The sequence below is a fragment of the Carcharodon carcharias genome, chromosome 22 (assembly GCF_017639515.1).
Source record: "Carcharodon carcharias isolate sCarCar2 chromosome 22, sCarCar2.pri, whole genome shotgun sequence".
Lineage (NCBI taxonomy): Eukaryota > Metazoa > Chordata > Chondrichthyes > Lamniformes > Lamnidae > Carcharodon > Carcharodon carcharias.
This window is the reverse complement of record NC_054488.1, coordinates 51792330-51817307: the sequence shown is the minus strand read 5'-3', so window position 1 is coordinate 51817307 and position 24978 is coordinate 51792330. Positions and strand designations below refer to the sequence as shown.

At 43.5% G+C, this 24978-nt stretch overlaps 1 protein-coding gene across 1 annotated transcript in view; it reads right to left on the bottom strand.

The window, feature by feature from the left end:
- The window catches only part of LOC121293673 (dynein heavy chain 17, axonemal-like), a 729083-nt gene that overhangs the window by 223979 nt on the left and 480126 nt on the right, over positions 1–24978 (bottom strand). Inside the window, exons 49-51 of the mRNA XM_041216840.1 lie at positions 22451–22598; positions 5009–5100; positions 1355–1516 (exon numbers count right to left, since the gene is read on the bottom strand). Of these exons, the coding sequence (XP_041072774.1) occupies positions 1355–1516; positions 5009–5100; positions 22451–22598 (402 nt within the window). The remainder of the gene's footprint in view (positions 1–1354; positions 1517–5008; positions 5101–22450; positions 22599–24978) is intronic.

The following is a 24978-nucleotide window of genomic DNA, read 5'->3' as shown; positions in this document are numbered from 1 at the left end:
ATGTCCCTTGATCTGGCAGTAAGTGAGATCCCTGTGGATGTGTGATGAGTTTGTGAATGTGTGAGTTGAGAGTGATGAGAAGAGTGACTTACCCGGGCAGAATGGAGGACATCATTCATCCTTTTTCAGCACTGGGTGGCTGTCCTCTTTTGTAGGGTGTTAGCACTGACCACCACTGCCACCACCTCCCATGCTGGATTAATGATATTGCTGCCCCTCCCATGACCAGAGCAGGAGTACAGGACATCATGGCAGGCCTCCAAGGCATACAAAAGGCACTCGAGGGACATGTCATTAAACCAGGGGGGGGTTGCAATCTTCTTGCCTTTCGGGGCCAAGTCTTCTTTGCAGCAGTCCTGGGCTGGAAGCACTGGGAGGTGTGTGCATGGTTGCACTCGGTGAATATTTAGTTCCTAGTCTTGGTCACCCTGCGGCCATGCTTCTTTAATGGCAATTAGATCATTCCCCTGCATTTGGAACCCTCTGAAGATGCAGTTTAAATTCAGAGACTTTGGATGGTTCTCTTAGCAGAATAGATACCCAGGACGAGTTAGAAGGAGAAGGATTAAAACCAGTTCTAACTCTTGGGTAACTATGCTACTGACCGCCCTAACCCTGACTACCCCTCACTAGAACCCCCCAACTCACCCTCCAGCCTTCACCTCTCTGACTCTCCCCATCCGCCGACCCACGATTACCACCCTCACCTCCCACCTAATCCCCATTGGATCCAGGACTAGGGCTGTAAATAGGGGCCTTGGCTTTGTTTCTCCAGACGATCCTGCACTTGCACTTCACTGAAGGAAGTCCAGGAGCAGCACACGGTGTGAGGAAGCGGCAAGGTGATGGCGTGGTGGGTGAATGGGAGCCGTGTGTCAGGATGGGGACAATACAGCGTGCGGAGCTGCCATGCGTCCAGCGTGTAAAACATCCTTTATCCCATCTGCTATTGCACTTATTGCAAATCTGGGATGATTCCACCATATATTTTCTTTGTGAAGCTTGACTAAACAAAGAAATCTTTAATAGTCTGCACAGTGATGTCAACAGACAGACTTTCCAGAACTTAGTATATGTTTATACACTCTTGGTTTGATATGAGCTGGCAGCTATTTTTGACCTGATTCAAGGGACAAGAAGTTTGGAAAAGGACACTGTATGAGAACAATATAAGAAACAACAGGGGTGAGGTATTAAGTTTCACTACTCATACTCTAAATTCTAAGAGGGAAGCTGCAATTTCCATTGTATGCTATCTTTAATTATCAATGAAATTACATTATAATTTTGCAGTATTTTTAACTCCTTCCCTTTAACTTGGAAGATTGTTTAAAAAATGTAAACAATTAATTACCTGAAAGTATTTTTTACAGATGAACTGCTGATGTCTTGGAAAGTTTTCTGTGTCATGTTCATCAACTAATTTATCTCCATAAACTCGGGAAGATTCATGTAACAGGAGTCGGACCAAATCTTGAGCAGTTTTTACGCATTCGGTCGTTACAAACAGAAAACCCTGCAATTTAAAAATCTAGTAAAAATATAAGTATATCACTTTAACAGCAACACAGCAACAGCAAGTTACAGTTTTAAAGGATTGGAGTAGATAAGAATATTGGGGATAAAAACAAAAAAACTGTGGATGCTGGAAATCCAAAACAAAAACAGAATTACCTGGAAAAACTCAGCAGGTCTGGCAGCATCGGCGGAGAAGAAAAGAGTTGACGTTTCGGGTCCTCATGACCCTTCGACAGAACTTGAGTTCGAGTCCAAGAAAGAGTTGAAATATAAGCTGGTTTAAGGTGTGTGAATATTGGGGATGCAGATGTGCAGGCTCATTTAATTGTGGCTCTTGGCTGGATCTATTTTGGCCGAATGTTCCATGGAATGGAAATCAATGTCGGATTGCCACTCTGCTCTTTTTTACTTACCTTGGACTTAAGCTGTACAATTCTCAGCCAGTTGAGAAGTGTGCAGTGTAAGAAGGATGTAAGTGCATTGGAAGCGGTACAGAGGAGGTTTACTAGATTGATACTTGGATTGAGTGGGTTATCTTATGAGGATAGGTTGGACAGGCTGGGCTTGTTTCCATTAGAGTTTTAAAGAGTAAGGGGTGACTTGACTGAAGTATATAAGATCCTGAATGGTCTTGATAAGATGGATGTGGAAAGGATGTTTCCTCTTGTGGGTGAATCCAGAATTAAGGGACACTTGTTTTAAAATCAGGATCGGCCTTATATGACAGAGATGAAGAGAATTTTTTTCTCTCAACGGATTGTACGACTTTGGAGCTCTGCCTCAGAAGGTAGTGGAACCAGGGTCACTGAATATTTTTAAGGTAGGGGTAGATAGATTCTTGTTTAAGCAAGGGAATCAAAGTTTCTCTTGGGGGAGATGGAAATGTAGAGCTCGAAACACAAGCAGATCAGCCATGACCTTATTGAATGGCGGAGCAGTTTCGAGGGACTGAATGGCCTACTTCAGCTCCAATTTCATATGTTCGTATGTTGTATTGGAGAAGTAAATGTGACTGAAGCTTGAAAAATTCCTGGGACCTGATAATCTACATTCGAGTGTTGAAAGAGGTAGCTATGGAGGTAATGGATACATTGGTGATCATCTTCCAAAATTCTATAGATTCTTGAATGGTTCCTGCAGATTGGAAGGTAGCAAATATTGCTCCACTATTTAAGAAGGGAAGGAGAGAGAAATCAGGGAACTACAAACCTGTTAGCCTTACTTCAGTAGTATGAAAAATGCCAGAGTCTATTATAAAGGATGTGATAAATGGACAGTCGGTTAATAATGATGCAATTCCTTTTTATTTTATTCGTTCATGGGATGTGGGCATCGTTGGCTAGGCCAGCATTTGTTGCCCATCCCTAATTGCCCTTGAGAAGGTGGTGGTGAGCTGCCTTCTTGAACCGCTGCAGTTCATGTGGTGTAGGTACACCCACAGTGCTGTTCAGGAGGGAGTTCCAGGATTTTTACCCAGTGACAGTGAAGGAACAGTGATATATTTCCAATTCACGATGGTGAGTGGTTGGAGGGGAACTTCCAGGTGGTGGTATTCCCCTGTGTCTGCTGCCCTTGTCCTTCTAGATGGTAGCTGTTGTGGGTTTGGAAGATGCTATCTAAGGAGGCTTGGTAAGTTCCTGCAATGCATCTTGTAGACGGTAAACACTGCTGGCACTGTGCGTCAGTGGTGGAGAAAGTGGATGTGGTGCCAGTCAAGCAGGCTGCTTTGTCCTGGATGGCGTCAAGCTTCTTGAGTGTTGTTGGAATTGCACTCATCCAGGCAAGTGAAAAGTATTCCATCACACTCCTGACTTGTGCCTTGTAGATAGTGGACAGGCACTGGGGAGTCAGGAGGCAAGTTATTCTCCGCAGGATGCTTAGCCTCTGACCTGCTCTTATAGCCACCATATTTATATGTCTAGTACAGTTCAGTTTCTGGTCAATGCTAACCCCCAGGATGTTGATATTTGGGGATGGTAATGCCATTGAATGTCAAGGGACGATGGTTAGATTTTCTCTTGTTGGAGATGGTCATTGCCTGGCACTTGTGTAACCAAATGTTACTTGCCACTTGTCAGCCCAAGCCTGGATATTGTTCAGGTCTTGCTGCATTTGGACATGGACTCCTTCAGTATCTGAGGAGTAGCGAATGTTGCTGAACATTGTGCAATGATCAGCGAACATCCTCACTTCTGACCTTATGAATGGAAGGACGGTCATTGATGAAGCAACGGAAGATGGTTGGACCAAGTGCACTAGCCTGAGGAACTCCTGTAGTGTGATCTCATGGAACTGAAATGATTGACCTCCAAGAACCATAACCATCTTTTTTTGAACTAGATATGACTCCAACCAGTAGAGAGTTTTCCTCCCGATTCTCATTAACTCCAGTTTTGCTAAGGCTCCTTGATGCCACACTCAGTCAAATGCTGCCTTGATGTCAAGGGCAGCCACTCTCACCTCAGCTCTGGAGTTCAACTCTTTTGTCCATGTTGAACCAAGGCTGTAATGAGGTCAGGAGCTGAATGGCCCTGGCGGAACCCAAACTGCGCATCAGCAAGCAGGTTATTGCTAAGCAAGTGCCACTTGATAGCACTGTTAATGACCTCTTCCATCACTTTACTTATGATGAAGAGTAGATTGATGGGGTGGCAATTGGCCAGGTTGGATATGTCCTTTTAGTGTACAGGACATAGCTGGGCAATTTTCAACTTGCCAGGTAGATGCCAGTGTTGTTGCTGTACTGGAACAGCTTGGCTAGGGGAGCAATAAGTTCTGGAGCACAAGTCTTCAGTTCTATTGCTGGAATGTTGCAGTATCCAGTGCCTTCAACCATTTCTTGATATTACGTGGCACGAATTGAATTGGCTGAAGATTGGCATCTGTGATGCTGGGGACCTCTGGAGGAGACCAAGATGGATCATCCACTCAGCACTGCTGGCTGAAGATTGTTGCAAATGCGTCAGCCTTAACTTTTGCACTGATGTGCTGGGGTCCCCCATCATTGAGTCTGGGGATATTTGTGGAGTCTCCTCCTCCAGTGAGTTGTTTAATTGTCCACCACCATTCACAGCTGCGTCATGTTGCTGCTTCCCCTGACATTGGTATTCTTGCAATTGTCCTGATGAATGCAAGACGAAAAGCTTCAACAAAATGTCTTTTTACAGCAATACTCAAGTTCTATACTACCAAGCAACTATATATTAAGGAATATTTTATGAATGGATTTTAAAAAAAATTACATCATAAATGTACAATAGTTCATGGCAGATACTATGTTTGACAATATGCAGGAATTTAAGAAAATAAACACTTCTCACAACTATTACAATTTTAAATGCACCCAGATCACAGTTCACATACAAAGTGGAAACGTTTTGAACATTTTGTTCAAGTGTTATGGTAACAGTTCATTTGGAAGTCTCTGTATAGTTTTCCATTGCATCTAATTATAAACTCAACATAAATGTATCAACAAATAATACTGTACCTGGAATATGTTAGAAAGATCTCTCAAGTTGAATATGTAATGAAATTTTATGGCAGTTGGTAGGTAAAATGATGAAATTTTCTGATGTAAGGCTGTTGATTTTAAAAAAAATTAATTTGCTAAAAAAGATACATTATCATATTGTTGCTCTTTAAACATTTAAAATAATAGTTCTAATTAACCAAACAATTGTGGCTGCCTCAGCATAAGCTTGTTAATTCCATAGGGGATATTGGATGAGGGTTCTAATAGGAAATGATGGCAAGCAGCAGCAGAGGACTGAAAAATCCAGGTGTTGGAGAATAATAGTAGAGAAGGAGGAAAGTTGGGCTGCATTATAGCAAGTTAGGGAGCCTCTGTGGAAGTGTAAAAATGGCGGCCAGAGCTTGATTCCTGACCCCATTCCCAATGCCCCAATTTTCACCAGTGCAGGTTAAGGATGAGGGTCACGAGCTTGCACCCTGCACTCCCATTCTGGTTGGCACCATTGCGTGGATAGGCATGTCCAAGTCCTCCACAATCTTCATGCAGTCAGGCCATCTTAAAAAGGACTTGTGGTCCACAGCACCTCAGCTGTTGTGGACCACAGTCTGGATGAGGGAACCTTTGAAAAGGACATTCAAAAAGAGTCTTACCCATGCACTCTCATGCCAACCTATGCTCCACTGCCCACCCCTAATGGCCCCTCATGCTCTCAATTCCAGGCTATGCCCCTCTATCCAGCCCCAAGCCCCTCATTTTCCCCAGGCCAAGCTATGCAACTCTACCAATTCCCATGGCTCCTCATACCTTCCATGCCAAGCTATGCCATTTCACCTACTCCCATGGCCCCTCATACCCTCCATCTGAAGCTATGGCACTCGTGTACCCATTCACCCACAATACACTCTGTACAAAACCAATGCTTTTGAAAAAAAAAGTCAATCATCATAACTTTCTACTTTTTTTAAAAAAAACCTCTTTTCACTGCAGTTCTGTAAAAGTGTCAATCTTCCAGATCCTTTAAAGTATCAATAGCTGAAACTGTAAGCAGTCAAAACCCCTTTATCTTGTGTAAATAAACACCCTGCAATTGATAGAATAGACCAGAGAGCATGAACTGTCAATTAAGCAATGTTTTCTTGGGGCACAGCTGTTTCAACAGTCTAAGTGCTGCTGGGTTCTCAGCCTAGCAACTTTAGGGAGCCAAGGATGCCTATTCACCGCCTGGCATTTAGTTTCAATATGGTGATGTGGGAGTGGGATATGTAAACTTTAAAGCCTGGAAAGCTTCTGCAATAGATGGTGGGATACAAACACAAATTTTGAATTTTTTTTAAAAAACCATTATCTATCAGAAACCAGTAGCCACACTATGCTGTGGGAAGTCTCCAATTCCTGAAACAGGTCATTTGCATTCTCCCTATGTAGCTATCATGGCAAAGGCTAAGGAGCCCACCAAAATTATTTAAACTATCTTAAACAATGTACCCTCTGTTATGACCGAGCAGTTTGTAACATTGAGTTATTTAAAAACCCCAGAAGGAAACTTTGAACAACTGTCATTACCTATAATTTTAAGGGGAGAATTTTTCCTTTGGCAGGCAACTTAGGTGGGAGTGGGCGGGACCGGGAGAGGAGCTGATTGCCACCTGCGATCGGCTGTGTGCCGCCATTTTACGTGGGAGAGTCAGTTAAGACCCACCCAGCATAATGTGCAGCTGGTAGCGCTCTGCACTACTTGTGCGGGCGGGGGGAGGAGGGAGAGTCGGGGACTGCGGTCTTTCACACATGCGCACAAAAGAGCACAGCAATCTCCCTGAGGAAGCTCTGTGCCTCAGGAAGATCCAATGGGTCACAAAACTTTTCAATAGATAAATTAAACATTTATTTAAACATGTCCCCTCATGTGACATGAGCTGGGACATGTTTGTGAAGTTGAGAACATTTATTTATTTACTTTATAAAAGCTTCAGGAAACCTCATCCCGCCCATGGATGAAGTTTCCTGAGAAACACGAAGGCCGCTTGGGCTCTTCGCCTGACCACCAACCTTAAGGTTGGATGGGCAACGTTGTTAACAACTTTACTTTTTTAATGGCCTTAATAGGCCATTGACGGCGCGCGGCCAACCGAGCGAAATATTGAATTGACGCATGATGATGTTGCCTGACGCTGTCGTGCATCATTTTACACATCGGCATGTTAGGCCCATCCCCGCAATATTCTATCGTAATGTTGGAAATGCAACTCTAAATTCAGGAATCAGGCCACCAGTTCTCAAGGTTTTACATTAAACTAAATGAAACATTTTATTAATTTACACAGGTTAAAATATATATACACATGGCTACAAATTACTACCATAATAACTTTTAACAAATTCCCAAACTAAGGCAACAGCAACCCATAGACTTAACACAACACCAGGCAAAGCATTTTCACCTTATAAATTCAAAATGAGGTTCTTTTCACTTTAGTTCCAGTGGAGGCAGTTGTAGGCTTACAGCTGCTTTGATCCTATATTGCTTCTGCCCTGCACACACGAAAACTGCTATCGGTTATATCCAGCACATCTCATTGAATGTAAATTCTCATTGTGTCACCAGCCTCTTTGAACTTCACCTCTTCTAACAATAAAAGCCCTTTCATAGTACCAATTTTATTAGTAATATAAACATAGTGCTTGGTCTCTGCTAGCCAGGTGGTAGTTTTCACCCCACTTCTTGAATGCTCTATTCAAAAAATGCAAATACACTATCTCTCTTACATATCAAAACTAGTACACATCAAAGCACTCAGACTAGCTAGCTTTAATCCAATTAAGGCACACCCACAGACCAAAAAGGAAAAATATTTCCCAATAATATTGCATACATTAATAATTTCATGACACCTCTAATTTATTTTTTGGAATGCATGGGCCATTTAATTGTCCAATCACTTAAATTTTTTTGCAAGGCTATACAAGTAGCAAACTTGTGAATAGACTACAGAGGATCTTTCACATTGCTGCATGGCAACAAGCCCAGAGGAAACATTGATACTGAGTCTGTAAAATTGGCCAGAGCTAGGTCAGTTTGTTTATCTTGAGGTGCAGGGGAGGGTAGAAGGAGGAGGCGCACAATACCAAAGGTATGCCCAATTTCATAAATATCTAATCTTTCTAGTTTCATAGTTTTCAATAGGTAAACTTTTTCATTAAGCAACAAGTGGAAAAGTGCAAACTAAAAATGATAATCCACAACAAACTCCAGTCCCATACTACAGCTGTTAGTATTCTGTAAACCTTGTACAATTATTGAAAAGAAATGATCATTTAGTATTGCAACAAAACAGATACAATAAACATAAGTCACCTTCCATATGTCCATGAAGGAGCAGAATGGTCTCTAAACATCAGTCCTTAGGTAATCACAGCAACAATAATACCACCCAAGGTGTTGTTGGACCTGATACTGATCTCACCTCATGAGTTGGTCCTCCTTTTTAAATTTATGGAGCACTACAGGATCCAAAAGGATTCTCATCCAAATAAAGATGTAACGTAGCAGCAATTGGCCAGAGTTTTGAGAATTGTTGGTGAACAAACTAAAGGTTTAGCAAAAGGGCAAAGATATACAGGACACAAAAACAGCTAAAATTGTACAGAAGTAGTACATAAGTGATCAAAGCCTAGTCATGAATATTCATTGAAAATAGTTGATTCCCCAGCACTGATCCCTGTGGCCCCCATTAATTATAGTTTGCCAATCTGAAACTGACTCATTAATCTGATGTTTCCTGCTAGTTAGCCAATTCTCTTCCTATGGTCGTAAATTGCCCATAACACCATGTGTTCTTATCTTGTGAGGTAACATTTTATTTAGCACCTAATCGAATGCCTCTTGGAAATCCAAATACGCCATGGCCAGAATTTTATGCTCCGTCCCCCCACAGGTTTTTAGGCGGGGGGAGCATGAAATTGCAGGGATGGGATTCCAAACTTCGCAGCGATTTTACGCTGGGACAGGCAAGGCCTTGGACAGGAAGTCCACCCTTGCCCCACTTGAGGCCCTTAAGTGGCCAATTAAGGGCCAGTTCCTGCTCAGCCTCAATTTTTAGGCTAGCAGGCAGATTGAAGCTTCGTGGAAGAAACCAGAAAATAGAGGTTAGATTTCAGGCAGGAAGGGGGGGTGCCGGGGGCATGGCGCCTCCATCAGAAACCCCCTTCTGACTGGGGATGCCCTCCCCTTAAGGTCCGGTGACCTCCAGACCTCCCTCCCCTACCCTCGAGACCCCGAATGACCCCTCGCGACCCCCCGGGCCTTCCCTATCCTCCCCACCCTGGGGCCCCTGATGCTCATCTGGGATTTCAGTTCCTAGGACTTAGGGCAGAATCATCCCAGAATTGCAAAAAGTGCAATAGCAGGTGGGAAAAAAAGTAATTTTACCCGCTGGCCACAATGGCAGATTTTCATACCATATCATCTCATTTCCACCTCATTAATTATGCAGCCACAGGAAACATGCCATCTCACTGGTAGGTGGCTTCCAATTTGCCCGCCACGCCGTTACCTCACAGTTTCCTTATGTAGGGTGCTATATTTAAACTGCAGCCACGTGCACACTTCTCAATGCTTGCAGCCCAGGAGGGCACCGGTGAAGACATGGCTCCAAAAGCCAAGAAGAGTGCAGCCCCCTGATTCAGTGATGCATCCCTGGGATGCCTGCTGATTGTCGTGGGGGTCCCATCATGATGTACTCTACCCCTGTTCTGCCTGCAGAGGACCCATCATTCTCATCACTCCAGCTTGGGAGATAGTGGCAGAGGTGGTCAATGCCAACATGTGCAAGTACAGTGTGCAACAACAGGTCAGCCGTCCGGTGCAGAAAATGGATGAATGATCTCATCCATGTCATCAGTGTAAGGCAGTCTAATCACTCTAAACTCGCACACTCATAAGACCATCACAAATTCACTGGCATCTCACTCATTGCCAGCTCAAGGGACATCACCACTCACTCTTACACACACACCCTCACATCTCCATCTGGCCTCAACTCCCCTGGAGACTGCCTCCTCAGCCATCACCATCTTGAGGCCATTTGCACAGATCAATGTGTCCCCATACATACCCTGGGATACCCCACTTCCCCAGTACAGCCATCGCCCTGCAGCCTCTTTCCTTGCCTGAAGCCACTTCTCCCCTGTCTCCAAGCAAGCCTTAGCCCTGCAGCCATTGAAAAACCACCCCCGCCTTACAGCTGGTCTAATACATAGACATCTTTCCATGAGCTCCCTAAATTGATGTGGTGCTACCTGCGAAGCATGGTGCTAATGACTACGAGTGCTGCCCAAAACCGAGGTAGGCAAACAAATCTCAAAGTCCCAAGTGAAGTGCAGCTTGCCTGGTGCACATTGCTTAGATACAGTTGTAAAACACATCAGCACAATCCTGGATGATTTAGCAAGTAAGCAGGGCTTATAATTAGATGCAGATGTATTAAAATGACGTTCCCAACTTATGGCAGCGGGAAAGGCAGCCCGTCATTGGCAGGTGGAGCGGACGATCGCAAAGAGGTTTCATGACATTGTGAAACTGATTTTGTCCTTCCCGCCATATTGTCTGCTCATGCCCACCATGATGCCCGATGCCAACAGGAATGGAAAATTCTCCCCTTCATCTCAGGCAGCTCTGTATAGTTTCTCTTCCAGCCTCTGCAGCGCTGTTGCTGCAGGGGCATAGCTGCTGGACAATCTGATTGGCCAGCAGCTGTCCAAGTCGGGTTTTCCTCCTGAGTGAGGGGCAAAAGTCCCTACAGCCAATCAACACTCATTTGAGCATAAAATGACTGCAAGACAGCTGGAGTCGGCTGCAATGGCCTAGACCCCGCCATTCATAGTTTCCTGATTTCTGCCCTATAGTTTCCTGATTTCTCCCTCCTTTGTTGAATAGAGACATTACATATGTGGCCTTCCAATCCGCTGGGACCTTTCTGGAATCCAGGGGGTTTTGGGAGATTACAGCTAATGCATGTATTATCTCTTGAGCCACTTCTTTTAAGACCCTGGTATAAAGGCCATCAGGTCCAGATGACTTGTCAGCCTGTAGTCCTATTAGTTTTCCTAGTATTTTTTCTCTATTGGCAGTGATTGTTTTAAGTTACTTCCTCCCTTTTGCCTCTTGATTTACTACTTTCTTGGGGTGCATTTTGTGTGTTCCACTGCGAAAGCAGATACAAAATAATTGTTCAAAGTGTCTATTATTTTCTTTTTTCCCCATTATCAATACTCCAATCTCATCCTCTAAAAGGCAAATGCTTACTTTTGCAACTCTATTCCTTTTCATACTCCTAGAATATTTTACTGTTATTTTATTTCTTGCCAGTTTACAGTCATATTCTAATTTCTCCTTCTTTAGCAATTTTTTTGTTTCTAGTTGCTAGTTTCTAAAATGTCCCCAATCTTCTGGCTACCACAAATCTTTGCAGGATTGTACACCTTTGCTTACAATTTGATACCATCCTTAATTTCCTTAGTTGGTGTATCCTTCCCTTAGGTAGGAATTTTCTGGTCCCACCAGTGGCAGGAGCTGCAGCGGGCAGGAGCGTAAAATTCGAAGTGAGGCTAAAAGTTGGATTTCTGCCGGCAGAAAAACAAGTCAGCTCTTGAATTGCACACAGCACTGTTCGGGAAAGAGTTCCAGGATTTTGACCCAGCAACAGTGAAAGAATGGTGATACATTTCCAAGTCAGGATGGCGAGTGGCTTGGAGGGAAACTTGCAGGTGGTGTTGTTGCCATGCACCAGCTGCCCTTGTCCTTCAAGGCGGTAGAGGTCGCTGGTTTGGAAGATGCTGTCTCAGGAGCCTTGGTGAGATCCTGCAGTGCATCTTGTAGATGGTATACGCTTCTGCCACTGAGCGTCAGTGGTGGAGGGAGTGAATGTTTGTGGATGGGCTGCCAATTAAGTGGGCTGCTTTGCCCTGAATAGTGTCGAGCTTCTTGAATATTGTTGGAGCTGCAGTCAGCCAGGCAAGTGGAGAGTATTCCATCACACTCCTGACTTGTGCCTTGTGTTGGTGAACAGGCTTTGGGGAGTCAGGAGGTCTTATTGAATGGCATCCAAGTGGCCTGCTCCTGCTCCTAATTCGTATGTTCATATGAGTTACTTGCAACAGGATTCCTCACCTCTGACCTGTTCTTGTAGCTACCGTATTTATATGGCTAGTCCAGTTCAGTTTCTGATCATTGGTAACCCCCAGGATGTGGTTAGTGGGGGATTTAGTGATGGTAATGCCATTGAATGTAAAGAGGCGATGGTTAGATTCTCTCATGTTGGAGATGGTCATTGCCTAGCACTTGAGAGGCACGAAAGTTACTTGCAATTGTCAGCCCAAGCTTGGATATTGTCCAGGTCTTGCTGCATTTGGACATAAATAGCTCTGTATTTGAGGAGTCGCAAATACACAGAGACATGACGGTGAAGGGAACAGGAGAGGGAGGGGGTAATGGCAGGCAGAGGGATGACTCGGGGTGGGTGGGGGTATCAGGAACAAGATGGGGGGATGGAAGGCAGAGAGATGACTGGGGGTTGGAGAGCTGGGTCCTGACAAGGAAGATGTGCAGGCAGCCCTTTGAAGGGGTTGGGTGGGGATGGTGAGGCAGGAGAGGAGGTGCAAGCAGATTCAAGACTGGGGAAGCGGAGGTTTAATGTTGCACACTGTAAAGGTTATGGGCTCTGACAATATTCCAGCAATAGTACTGAAGACTTGTATTCCAGAACTTAACGCGCCCCTAGCCAAGCTACAACACTGGTATCTACCCGGTTGCGTGGTAAATTGCCCAGGTATGTCCTGTACACAAAAGGCAGTACAATTCCAACCTGGCCAATTACTACCTCATCAGTCCACTCTCGATCATCAGTAAAGTAATGGAAGGAGTCATCAACAGTGTTATCAAGGGGCACTTGCTTGGCAATAACCTGCTCACTGACGCCCAGATTGGGTTCCGCCAGGGCCACTCAGCTCCTGACCTCATTACAGTCTTGGTTCAAACATGAACAAAAGAGCTGAACTCCCGAGGTGAGATGACAGTGACTGCCCTTGACATCAAGGCAGCTTTTGACTGAGTGTGGCATCAAGGAACCCTAGAAAAACTGGAGTCAATGGGATTCGGGGGAAAACTCGATGCTGTTTGGAGTAATACCTCTCATAAAGGAAGTTGGTTGTGGTTGTTGGAGTTCAGTCATCTCAGCTCCAGGACATCACTGCAGGAGTTCCTCAGGTTAGTGTCCCCTACCCAACCATCTTCAGCTGCTTCATCAATGACCTTCCTTCCATCATAAGGTCAGAAGTGGGGATGTTTGCAGATGATTGCACAATGTTCAGCACCATTCGCGACACAGCAGGTACTGAAGCTGTCCATTTCCAACTGCAGTAAGATGTGGACAAATCCAAGCTTAGGCTGACAAGTGGCAAGTAACATTCGCACTACACAAGTGTCAGGTAATGACCATCTCCAGCAAAAGGGAATCCAACCACCAGCCCTGATGTTCAATGGCATTACCATCCCTGAATCCCCCACTATCAACATCCTGGGGTTACCATTGACCAGAAACTGAACTGGACTAGCCATATAACTAATGTGGCTACAAGAACAGGTCAGAGGCTAGGAGTAACTCACTTCCTGACTCCCCAAAGCCTGTCTACCATCTACAAGGCACAAGCCAGGAGTGTGATGGAACACTCTCCCCTTGCCTGGATGAGTGCAGCTCCCACAGTACTCAAGAAGCTTGACACCATCGAGGACAAAGCAACCCGCTTGATTGGCAGCCCATCCACAAATCCATTCACTCCCTCCACCACCATTGCACAGTAGCAGCAGTATGTACCATTTACAAGATGCACTGCAGGAATTCACCAAGGCTCCTTCAACAACACCTTCTAAACCCAGGACACTACCACCTAGAAGGACAAGGGCAGCAGATAGATGGGAACACCACCACCTGGAAGTTCCCCTCCAAGTCACTCACCACCCTGACTTGGAAATATATCGCTGTTCCTTCAAAATCTGGGACAAAATCCTGGAACTCCCTCCCTAACAGCACTGTGAGTACACCTACACCACATGGACTGCAGTGGTTTAAGAAGGCAGCTCACCACCACCTTCTCAAGGGCAACTAGGGATGGGCAATAAATGCTGGCCCAGCCAACAAAGTCAACATCCCGTGAATGAATAAAAAAAAGAATGGGGTACACTGAGACTCATGAGTTGTGGGGGGAGAGGTGGTGAGTCCTGAAGGAAGCAGGGGCATGAGTGTCAGACAATCATAGTGGTGGAACTGAGGTCAAATGATCGTGAGAAAGATTTAAGGCAGTCCTCATTGTCGGGGTGAGAAATTAATGGCAGTCCTAGGACCATGCTACAGGGAAATGCATGGCATGCATGTTGTGGTCCTGGTTCAGGGAGGGGCAAGGCCTGACTGTTCAAAGGGGATTTTGCACAGCAGGGTGTGGTCAGTGTCTCCCACACAATGGTCCTGGGGTGGCTGGCTCAGTACTGGGATGCAGATAGAATAGTCATGGTCAGGGGAGGCATCTGCAGCCTGTAAATGGGGAAAACATAATAAAGTGGGGTTACTCGAAGTATTCATGGGGGAAGGGTGGTGCCTCTGTATGTGACCATGCAGACTGCCTCAAAAACAGTTCCTCTGAGATGTCCTCCTTCTTCCTTAACCGAGGTTTTCCACCCACGGTCGTCGACAGGGCCCTCAACCGTGTCTGGCCCATCTCCCACGCATCCGCCCTCATGCTTTCTCCTCCCACCCAGAAACATGATAGGGTCTCCCTTGTCCTCACTTATCTTGAACTCCCTCCCCCACCCCCTTTCCATTTCTTCCCCCTCACTTTTGTTTTTTCCAATAATTTATATAGAATTTTCTTTTCACACCTCTTTCCATTATTTTTAAATCTATACCTTTTATGCCCTGCTAGTCTTATTTCACCCCACCCCCACTAGAGCTGTACCTTGTGTGTCCTGCCATCCATTCTTAATTAGCACATTCTTTTAGATAATATCACCACCTTCAACACCTCTTTGTTCTTTTGTCTGTGACATCTTTTGATTATCTGCTCCTATCACTGCTTGCTTGCTTATCCCTACAACCAAACAACCGCCCCCCCGCCCCCCACCCACCTCCCCACCTTAAACCAGCTTATATTTCACCCCTCTCCTATTTTTACTCAGTTCTGTTGAAGGGTCATGAGGATTCGAAACCTCAACTTTGTTCTTCGCCGCCGATGCTGCCAGACCTGCTGAGATTTTCCAGATAATTCTGTTTTTGTTTTGGCCTCAAGACAAGGATGGGTGAGGTCCACATGGGGCATGGGGACATCCACAGCAATGGGTTCAGGGGAGGACAGAAATGTCCATAAGAACACAGTGGGCTCCAGGGTTACTGGGGGAGGCTGGAGAGTGACCAGAGAGAGGTCTACCTGCACATTGTTCCAGGATGATCAGAAGGATGTGAACGGTCACAGGGGGAAGGTCAAAGCTGGTGTTGAAGTAATAGTGCAGCACCACCATGTTGAGACTCCGAATCAATTATGCAGTTTAAAAATGAAACTAGAAAACAATTGTCACAGGAGGGGTCTGAGGCAGTGTGGGAGGAATCCACTGCTGGAGTCGGGGCCATTTTGAGGGCAACCAGATACTTAATAGAATTTTAACATGGAGACGAAGGTTCAGCTGAGAGAACTCATGAAGACTTACTCATGGTGCGCTTCTAAGCAAGACTACACTAGACACAGGAGTCACTTTAGAGGTGGTCTTGTTGAGCATTTAACCATCAGAGGCATGTGAGAAGGGAAGCAGCAGCAAGTCATTAAGAGAGCACAGCTGCTGGATATGTGCAAGACGCTCTATCAAACCCTGCCAATGTCCATTTGACATGGCTCGCAGGGCACAAGGCATGCAATCATTCCAAACGTGCAAGGCATTGGTAACCTCAAATCCAAATTAGGCAGTGTATCAGTGCCTTTAGTGAGGCTCAAAATTACATCACTGTGCTCAACCCTCTTCCATCCTATATGGGACTGAGATGTCAAGTTGTTGTGGTGGCTTCTTAGACACCTATGATTGGTGAGGGAGTGCCTCAGCTACAAGGGTGGAACAGGGCACAAGCACAGTCCAAGGGCGTTCTGGCTTGGAGTGGGAGGTCTGTAATTGTTGGGGTGAGCTACTGGGTCTATTGGATCTATTTGTCCACAGGAAGGAGGAGGATTACAGAATGGAGGCTGTGGTCAATGCTGCCTTCTCAATGGCAATGCTCAGATTGAGGAGGAGAAATGTGGCCCATCACTGTCTAGCACAACTTAGAGAAGAGCCCTGGCCTGAGGTCGTCACGGAGAGATATTAATGTCTATAATGTTATTGGAAAATATTTTTAAATTGGAATTGTAGTAGGGTCTGTGTCTATATGTGTATGTCTGTGTGTGTCTTAGTAGGATTAAAGCCAGCTAGTCTGGGTGCATTGATGTATAGTAGTTTTGAGATGTTAATTAGATAAATTTAAGGAGGAGAAGGTAAAGTGTAAATTTGCATTTGTGAATAAACCATTCAAAAAGATGGCAAAATCTTGCGCCTAGCTGGGAGACACCAAGCAATGTGTTTATATTACTAATAAAATTGGTGGAAAGAAAGGATATTATTGTTAGGAGAGGTAAAATTAAAAACCTAGTAATATAATAAAAATTTACATTCAAAGGAGTTTGTGTGTGTTGGTCAGAGGCATTTAAGATCTAACCAGCCTGTGAGCCTACAACTGTGTCTGCAAAGGAACCAAATCGAAAGGAACCTCATTTTGAATTCGTTAGGTCAAATGTGCTTTGCATGGTGTCTGTTTAAAGTCTAAGGGTTACTGTTGCCTTGAAGTTTTACCTGGGAGTGATTAATTTGGGGATTTGTTTAAAAGTTATTATGGTAGTAATTTGTAGACATGTGTATGTGTTTAATTTGTTGTTAAATTAATAAATGTTTAATTTAATTTTATATAAAAACCTTTCGAGGCTCAGTGGTCTTACTCCTGAATTCAGAGCTACATCTCAAACATACCAATTGAAAATATAGGTTGTGACAGTTGCTCAAGTTTCCCTCTGGGATTTAAACAACTCAGCCTTTAGGCTGCTGTGTCATAACAAGGTGCATGTTCCAGGGATGCCCCTGGAAGACCCAGAGGCTGAGGAGGTCAGCCCATCCCCTGAAGAGACTGATGCTACCGAGAGTACACTGAAGATGCCTCTCCTATTTGGAGATGAGTGAGATACAGTGCCACACATATCTATGTTTGTCAGGAGACGTGGTGGCTCATATCTGCCACATTCTGTGGGAGGATCTGATGCCGCATGGACTGGGAGGCCATCCCCTGCCAGTGCCCCTGAAGATCACTATCCCACTCAATGGTTTTTTGCAAGCGGCTCATCCAGGGATCCATAGGATCTATGATGCATCTCTCAGTCCTCAACACATAAATGTGTAATGGAGGTGACGGATGCCCGCTACAGTAAGGCTCATCTTTATATAAAGTTCATAATGGATGAAGCGAGCCAGGCTGATAGATTTCTGGGATTTGCAGCGATCTCCGGCTTTCCAAGAGTGCAGGCAGGTTGCCAACATGTCACTTTAAGAGTTCCCTGGCAATAGCCCGCATTAACAGGAAAGAGTTCCACTCCATCGATGTTTAGCTGGTCTGCGATCATCAGAAGCAAATCATGCATGTTTGTGCCAGGTACATCCACAGTGCTGATAGGGAGGGAGTTCCAGGATTGCTGATTTGCTTGTGGTTCAGGTAGTAATCCAGAGATTACCACCTTTGTGGTTCTGCTTTTTAAATTTAGCCTCTAGCTGCTCATATTCCCTTAGCAGAACCTCTTCCTCAGTTCTACCAATGTTATTGATACCCGCATGACCAAGACAATTGGATCTTTCTTCTCCCACTCCAATTCCTCGCAAACCCTGAGGAAATATCCTCAACCCTGGCACTGGGTAGGCAACACAGCCTTTGGGACTCATGCTCTCGGCTATGAAAATATACTTTCTGATTTCATTCCTAAAAGGTCTTGCTCTAATATTAAGATTATGTTTCCTTTTCTAGATTCCCCCATCTAGGATAGAAATTGATCTTGTCTAACTACAAGACATCCTAAAGTACCTTACAAGTAATAGCTTTTAAAGTGCAGTCCCTGCTCTAATGTAGGAAACAAGGCAGCCTACTTGCACACAATAAGCTCCCATAAACAATGTGATAACAACTGGGTCATTTGGTTTGATGAAATTGGTTAAGGGATAAATATTAGTCAGGTGACGAGTGAGAAATCTTCTGCTCTTCTTTGAAAGAGTACCACAGGATTTTTTATTTTCACCCAAAAGGGCAGGTGTTTAATGTCACCTCTTAAAAGGAGAGGTACATTGCAGCTGCAAGAAAGTGTGGAAATTGTCTATGGGTGAAATAGCTGACGTTATCACCCAGGTTTTCGGATCTGCAATGAAGACATTGGTTCAGGAGATAGAGAGCGGGAGCGGTAGAAAGCCTTCCAAGCATCTGATGTGTAAATGGTGGGAGAAGTTGTAGACCAGGTGAATGGAAGGAGCATGGATCCTAGGTCTTGAATGTAGTGCCAGAAGAAGTTTAATAACCTGACAAGATTTGTTAAAGTTCAGAAGAAGCTTCAAATGGTGTCTCATAACAGCTGCACTACTCAACTTCATGAACTGTTGAATTCACAGCACTTCCATTCCCCTTCTATCTGCAACATATCAGTAAACACAGTTCAATTAATATCCTTTAACTCAACCTCACATTACTCAACATGATTGCAGACTTGACACCCATAGCTCACATGTCAGACACATTGGTAGCTACTCAACCATGGACAAAAGAGCTGAATTCAATCATCTCAGCCCCAGTACATTATTGCAGGATAAAAGCAAAATACTGCGAATGCTGAAAATCTGAAATAAAAACAGAAAATGCTGGAAAAACTCAGCAGATCTAACAGCATCTGTGGAGAGAAAGAGTTAACGTTTTGAGTCATTATGATTATAAAGAGTTATTAGACCTGCTGAGTTTTTCCAAAATTTTCTGTTTTTGTTTCTCATTACTGCATGAGTTCCTCAGGGTAATGTCATATGCGCTACCATCTTCAGTTGCTTCATTAATGATCTTCCCTCCGTCATCAAGTCAGAAGTGGGGATGTTCGCTGATGACTGGACAGTGTTTACTATCATTTGCAACTTCAGATTCTGAAGCAGTCTGTGCCCACATGCAGCAAGACAGCATTGAGGCTTGGACTGATAAGTGGAAAGTAACATTCATGCCACACATCTCCAACAAGAGAGAATACCCCCTTGACATTAAATGGCATTGCCATTGATGAATCCCTCACCATCAACATCCTGGGGGTAACCATTGACCAAGAACCTAACTGGACAAGTTATATAAATATTGTGGCTACAAGAGCAGGCCAGAGGCTAGGAGTCCTATGGCTTGTAACTCATCTCCTGACTCTACATAGCCTGTCCATCATCTATAAGGCACAAGTCAGGAGTGCGATGGAATATTCTCCACTTGCCTGGATTAGTGACACTTCCAACAACACTCAAAAAGCTCTAAAAAATCCAAGGCAAAGCAGCCTCCTTGATTTGCGTCTCCCCCCCCGCCAGCCGCAACCTGAAAAATTCACTCACTCCAAAGCACAGTAGCAGCTATGAGTACCAGTACCATATACAAGGTGTACTGCAGCAACTCACCAAGGTTCCTTCAACCGAGAAGGACAAGGGCAACAGATGCATGGGAACACCATCACCTGCAACTTCCCCTCCAAACCACACTTTATCCTGACGTGGAACTATTTTGCCAGTCCGTCACTGTCACTGGGCCAAAAGCCTGAAATTCCCTTCCTAACAGCACTGTGGGTTTACTTACACCTAATGGACTTCAGTGGTCACCACCATCCTCTCGAGGGCAATTAGGGATGGGCAACAAATACTGGCCTTGCCAGAAGGTGCCACATCACAAGAAAAGAATACAATGACAGCCTCATTACCCAAACATGTTGCACGATTCTCACCATCAGATTTCCCACTTTCTTGCAGGAGAAGGTGGTGTGTAACATACACTGCAGTTTGCCTGTGATGGAAGAACCACTGCAACTACATACCCTTTGCCCATTGAGGCAAAGGTGCTGGCAATAATAAGGGCAGGTGGAGGGGTTCTTGATGAGATGAGAAGGGATTCTTCATGCCTTATCTTTAACTTTCTTCTGACTTCCCCCTCATCAAGGTAGGGGTACAAGGCATCACAAGTGCCTAGTGGTCATGTACTAGTTCTGCTGGAGAGGACTCAGATGCAAACTTTAATGGACCAGGCCACTGACCAACGCTAATGGGCATATACCAGGTATTGCCTGGTGCATGAGGATGCATGCAAGAGAGCTTGCACACAATGTCAGAGAGCAAAAGGGTGTGCAGTTCCAACTTGGTGCAGAACTTGAAGCTCATCCTTTTCAATTTGGTCACCTTAATCAGCACCACAGCAGAACTTGAAATTCAGAAGATTGCTATCTTGGTTATGGGTGCCAAAGTTGAAGAGGTTTTCTAGGGCATCATAAATATCTTGCACTGTTCTCCAATATTTACAATGTACCCTGCCCCAGGAGAGTGTCCTGGGATCCATGATGTATGTCCTTCTGTACTCCCTTAGATGATAGCATACATACTTCCACACCAGCCACTCTGCCAGTGTCCTTGAGGTGACTAGCTGTCAGCTGGTCCAAACTGCTGCAGCTCAGATTGAGATGCTGCTGTCCATGGCCAAGCAGTCTGCAGCCAGGTTTTCTAGGTTGAGGATGTCCTCCAAGGCCATCTGCAGTGTTGTTCATGGAGAGTCAGCAGCATCTACCTTCCAAGCTTGAGCTGCTGGGGAAATATTGTATTGGGACATTAGGATAATCAAAAGAGCATGAAAGACAGGCACCAAGGGAATAGTTTCATTTAGTTTAAAGTGTGAGATCATTGAGTTTATAAATTTGGTTTGGATTTGCATATGGTGTTGCTTTTTACGTTTGCTGTCAAGTGAGGGAGCATGGCGTTTGATTCAGAGGCCAAAATAGCAATTGCAGTCTGCAATCAATGTTGCACATTCATCCAGGTAACTATCTCCCTCATCTGCATCTTGCAGGTGTGCTATACTCTTGTAAGTCTTCCACTTGTACCAAGATAGCACACTATACACTTCCAATCAGAAGCTGCCTGCATATCTTGTATGTCAATTTGAATGTTGAATGACCCTGAAATATTTGCTTTTGTTTTTTTGTTGGAGATATTTGAAAGGAAAAATAATTCAAGCCTTCATAATGCTGACAATCGTAATGTTAGTATAAGTAGGTTATTTTGCTTGGATTGTGAACACAGAAGGTGTAAGCTCAAAATTTAAAAAAAATCAAACAAGTTAAGAGACCTTTTTCTTATAGAGCTTGTGATGGGTTTAATGAAACCTAGAAAAGCTGTTAATGTAAGTGTTAGTTAACTCCTAAAAAGTGACACTGACAAATATCTCTTCAAAACAAAATTGAAGATTACAGAAAAAAAGATGATCAAATAAGTTGCGGAATTTCATTATACCTTTGCTGTCGGACCATATGGGTTTTTCCTGTCTGTCATTTTTATATGTTTCTATGTATTGCATGCTGGGTTTTGGTGCAGTGGTCAGGCATTGTCTGTGGAAGACAACTAGTTAACGCTAAATTGTGGAAATGGATAGATATCCCAAGGGGTACTTCTGCAGAGCTTTCTTCAGGAGGTATATAAGACATAATCTGAAGATGGGCCAAGCTTACAGAGCACAATGGATTTTTCTCTTTCGTTATGTTTTTGCTTAACCTGTTATTTGCCTCTCAGCTTCAATTTTTGAAAACACTTCACTACCTAGTACAATTGCCTTTTAAAAAGATCTACTCACTGCCCATTGACATTTAATGGAAGCAGATGTAGGGTAAATACCTGCCCTGAAGGTCAGTCACAAGGATTTCCATATTTAGTTCTTGTATCATCAAAATGCATGCTGCATTTTGGGGCTGTACAGAAATATTTGGTAGCAGCAAGTTTAAAGTAAGGAAAACAGTTTAGAATTGGGATCTGAATAGCATAACTAAGTCGTACTCAATAGCAACCAGCACATATCTTGTGTATTAATTCCCATATCTGATATCACAAAAATTTGTACATTTCCAGTTTTAATGAAAAAGGAAATGGTTGGTGTTCGACATAAAATACATTAAAATGAGTCTTAGTCTAGATAGAATTTTTTAAGAAGCTAAGGCATTAGCATACTCAAATTATAAGTAAGTAGCAATTTATAAACAATTATGAATTTGATTATTATAAAAAAATAGGAATTTATTTAGTGCGTGGCTTTATGCACTAACCAAGAGCTGCAGTGACCAGCTGTGAATGGAATTTTATCACCGCCGATAGAAAATTGTGACCCGTTAAATGTTGATAAAGGATGATGCTATAGATGGAGTGAAGTGCATCTTGTCCTGGGAAACTCACAGCGAAGACACAGAAATGACGCTGAAATAAAAGATTATAAAAAACTTAAGTTCTAATTATCTGTGCAACAACTTCGGCAAGAACATGACAGATAGAATATAATGTGGAAATATTTGAAGTTATCCACTTTGGTAGGAAAAACAGAGCTGCAGAGTGTTTCTTAAATGGGGAAAGATTGGGAAGTGTTGATATCTAAAGGGACCTGAGTGTTTATTTTCACAAGGCACTGAAAGCTAACATGCAGGTGCAACAAGCAATTAGAAAGGCAAATAGTGTGTTGTCCTTTATTGCAAGATGATTTGAGTACAGTAGTGAAGTGTTGCTGCAGTTGTACAGAGCCTTGGTGAGACCGCACCTGGACTGTTGTGTGTAGTTTTGGTCTTCTTACCTCAGGAAGGATATACTTGCCATAGAGCAAGTGCAACAAAGGTACACCAGACTGATTCCAGAGACGGCAGGATTGTCCTATGAGGAGACATTGAGGAAACTTTACCTGTATTCCCTAGAATTTAGAACAATGAGAGGTGACCTCACTGAGACATACAAAATTCTTACAGGGCTCAGTAGGGCAGATGTAGGAAGAATGTTTCACCTGGCTGAGGAGGTCTAGAGCCAGGGGACACCACCTCAGAATAAGAGGAAGGCCATTTAGGACTTAGAAGGGAAGGAATTTATTCACTCAGAGGTGGCGAACCTTGGGAATTCTCTACCCCAGATGGCTGTGGAGGCTCAGTCTTTGAATAAGTTCAAGATAGAGACAGATAGATTCTTGTCATTAAAGATATCAAGGGATGTGGGGATAGTGCGGGAAAATAGCACTGAGGTAGAAGACCAGCCATGATCTAGTTGAATGGCATAGCATGCTCGAGGGATCAAATGGCCTACTCCTGCTCCTATTTTCTAAATTCTGATGTTCCTATAATGCGATAACATATCTCAGACAGTAAATCTTTAAAACTATAAAATCAGCTTGTTCTGGGCTAAAATTGCATATCATTCAAAATTAATGAAGGTGGGAGACTCCAAAGCTAAATGGGATAAGCTACACGAAGATATGAATATACTTGTAATTGGGCAGACAGGTGGACAACATAATTCAATCAAGAGAAATGCTAAATAAACTTAAAACCCAAATATTTCAAATGAGAACTTTCTCCAAGATTTTACAAAGAAACACATGAGCAACATTCCATCTCCAAGGAAAAATATCCAAAGTAATTTAATTAAATTGTTATAAATTGGATGAAAATCCTAGCCTGCACTCAAAACAATTAAACCCAAGAATAGATGGTATTCATTTCAGACTGCTGAAAGTGACTAGGAAAGAGATTTGTGAAGTAATAACAATTATTATTAGGCGTTGTTCAATGTTGGAAGGTGCCAGAATATTGGAAAGAGGTTAATATATCACCCATATTCTACAAGAGCACTGCAATGACTGACACCATACCTATGCAAGTTAATGTTATTTTCTGCCTTGCCGTGACAAGCAAAAACCTGCAAATTGCTCCACCAACTCATCAGTTTGTTTCAACAAATTTTGCCTCAGCACAAATAAGTCAAAGACATCTTAGCTTCAACTTGTTGAGTGGCCCAATAAATAGACATAGAACAGGGATTATCTTGGTTCAGAATGCTTATTGTTTCAGGAATGATAAAGGAAGGCATTGCCAGCACATTCCATGAGCAATTTTAGTATGCTGCCATTGCATCAGCCTGTTTATATCAGTGATTTTATATCTCACTCTTTCAATGTCTTTGGATGCACGCAGGGATCAAACCTGTCGTTGCCCCACCAGTTCACTAAAGTTGGGCGGGGTGCAGCCAGCGGTGCTTTGCATGAAAGAAAACATCATATTTGCCTTCATAACATCACAGATATGAATTTCGCTCCATCCAATTGAATCAACAGTGCTTTTTCATTCAATAAAAATTGCTGTTATGATTGGAAATGTTGCTCAAGTGAAGTTCCCCTTCACTTGCTGCTTGTTTCATGAACTGCTAGGAAACTGTGTGCTGTGAGCGTTGAAAATTGGGAAAGTTAATAGGCAGGGTAAGGATGGCAAAAGTGATATTATTGAATAGAAATTTTTTTAGAAGGCTAAAAACTCACCCTGGAAAATCCCTTGACTTGTATAGCCTCCATGCCAAGCTGTGGACTTCCATGCCCATTTATGCATAATACACTATATACAAAACCAGTGAACCCTATAACAACAACAATGTCATGTGTGGAAAAGCTTTTTAAAAAAGTAATTCACTCATTGTCTTCCTCAACAAGCTGCTTTTAATTCAACTCTAAGAATCATCCAGACATTTAGAGTAAAAACAGCATAAACTACAAATATTTGACACTTCTTTATTTTGTAATTGTTGTGCAGTGACCAAAATAGATCTAACA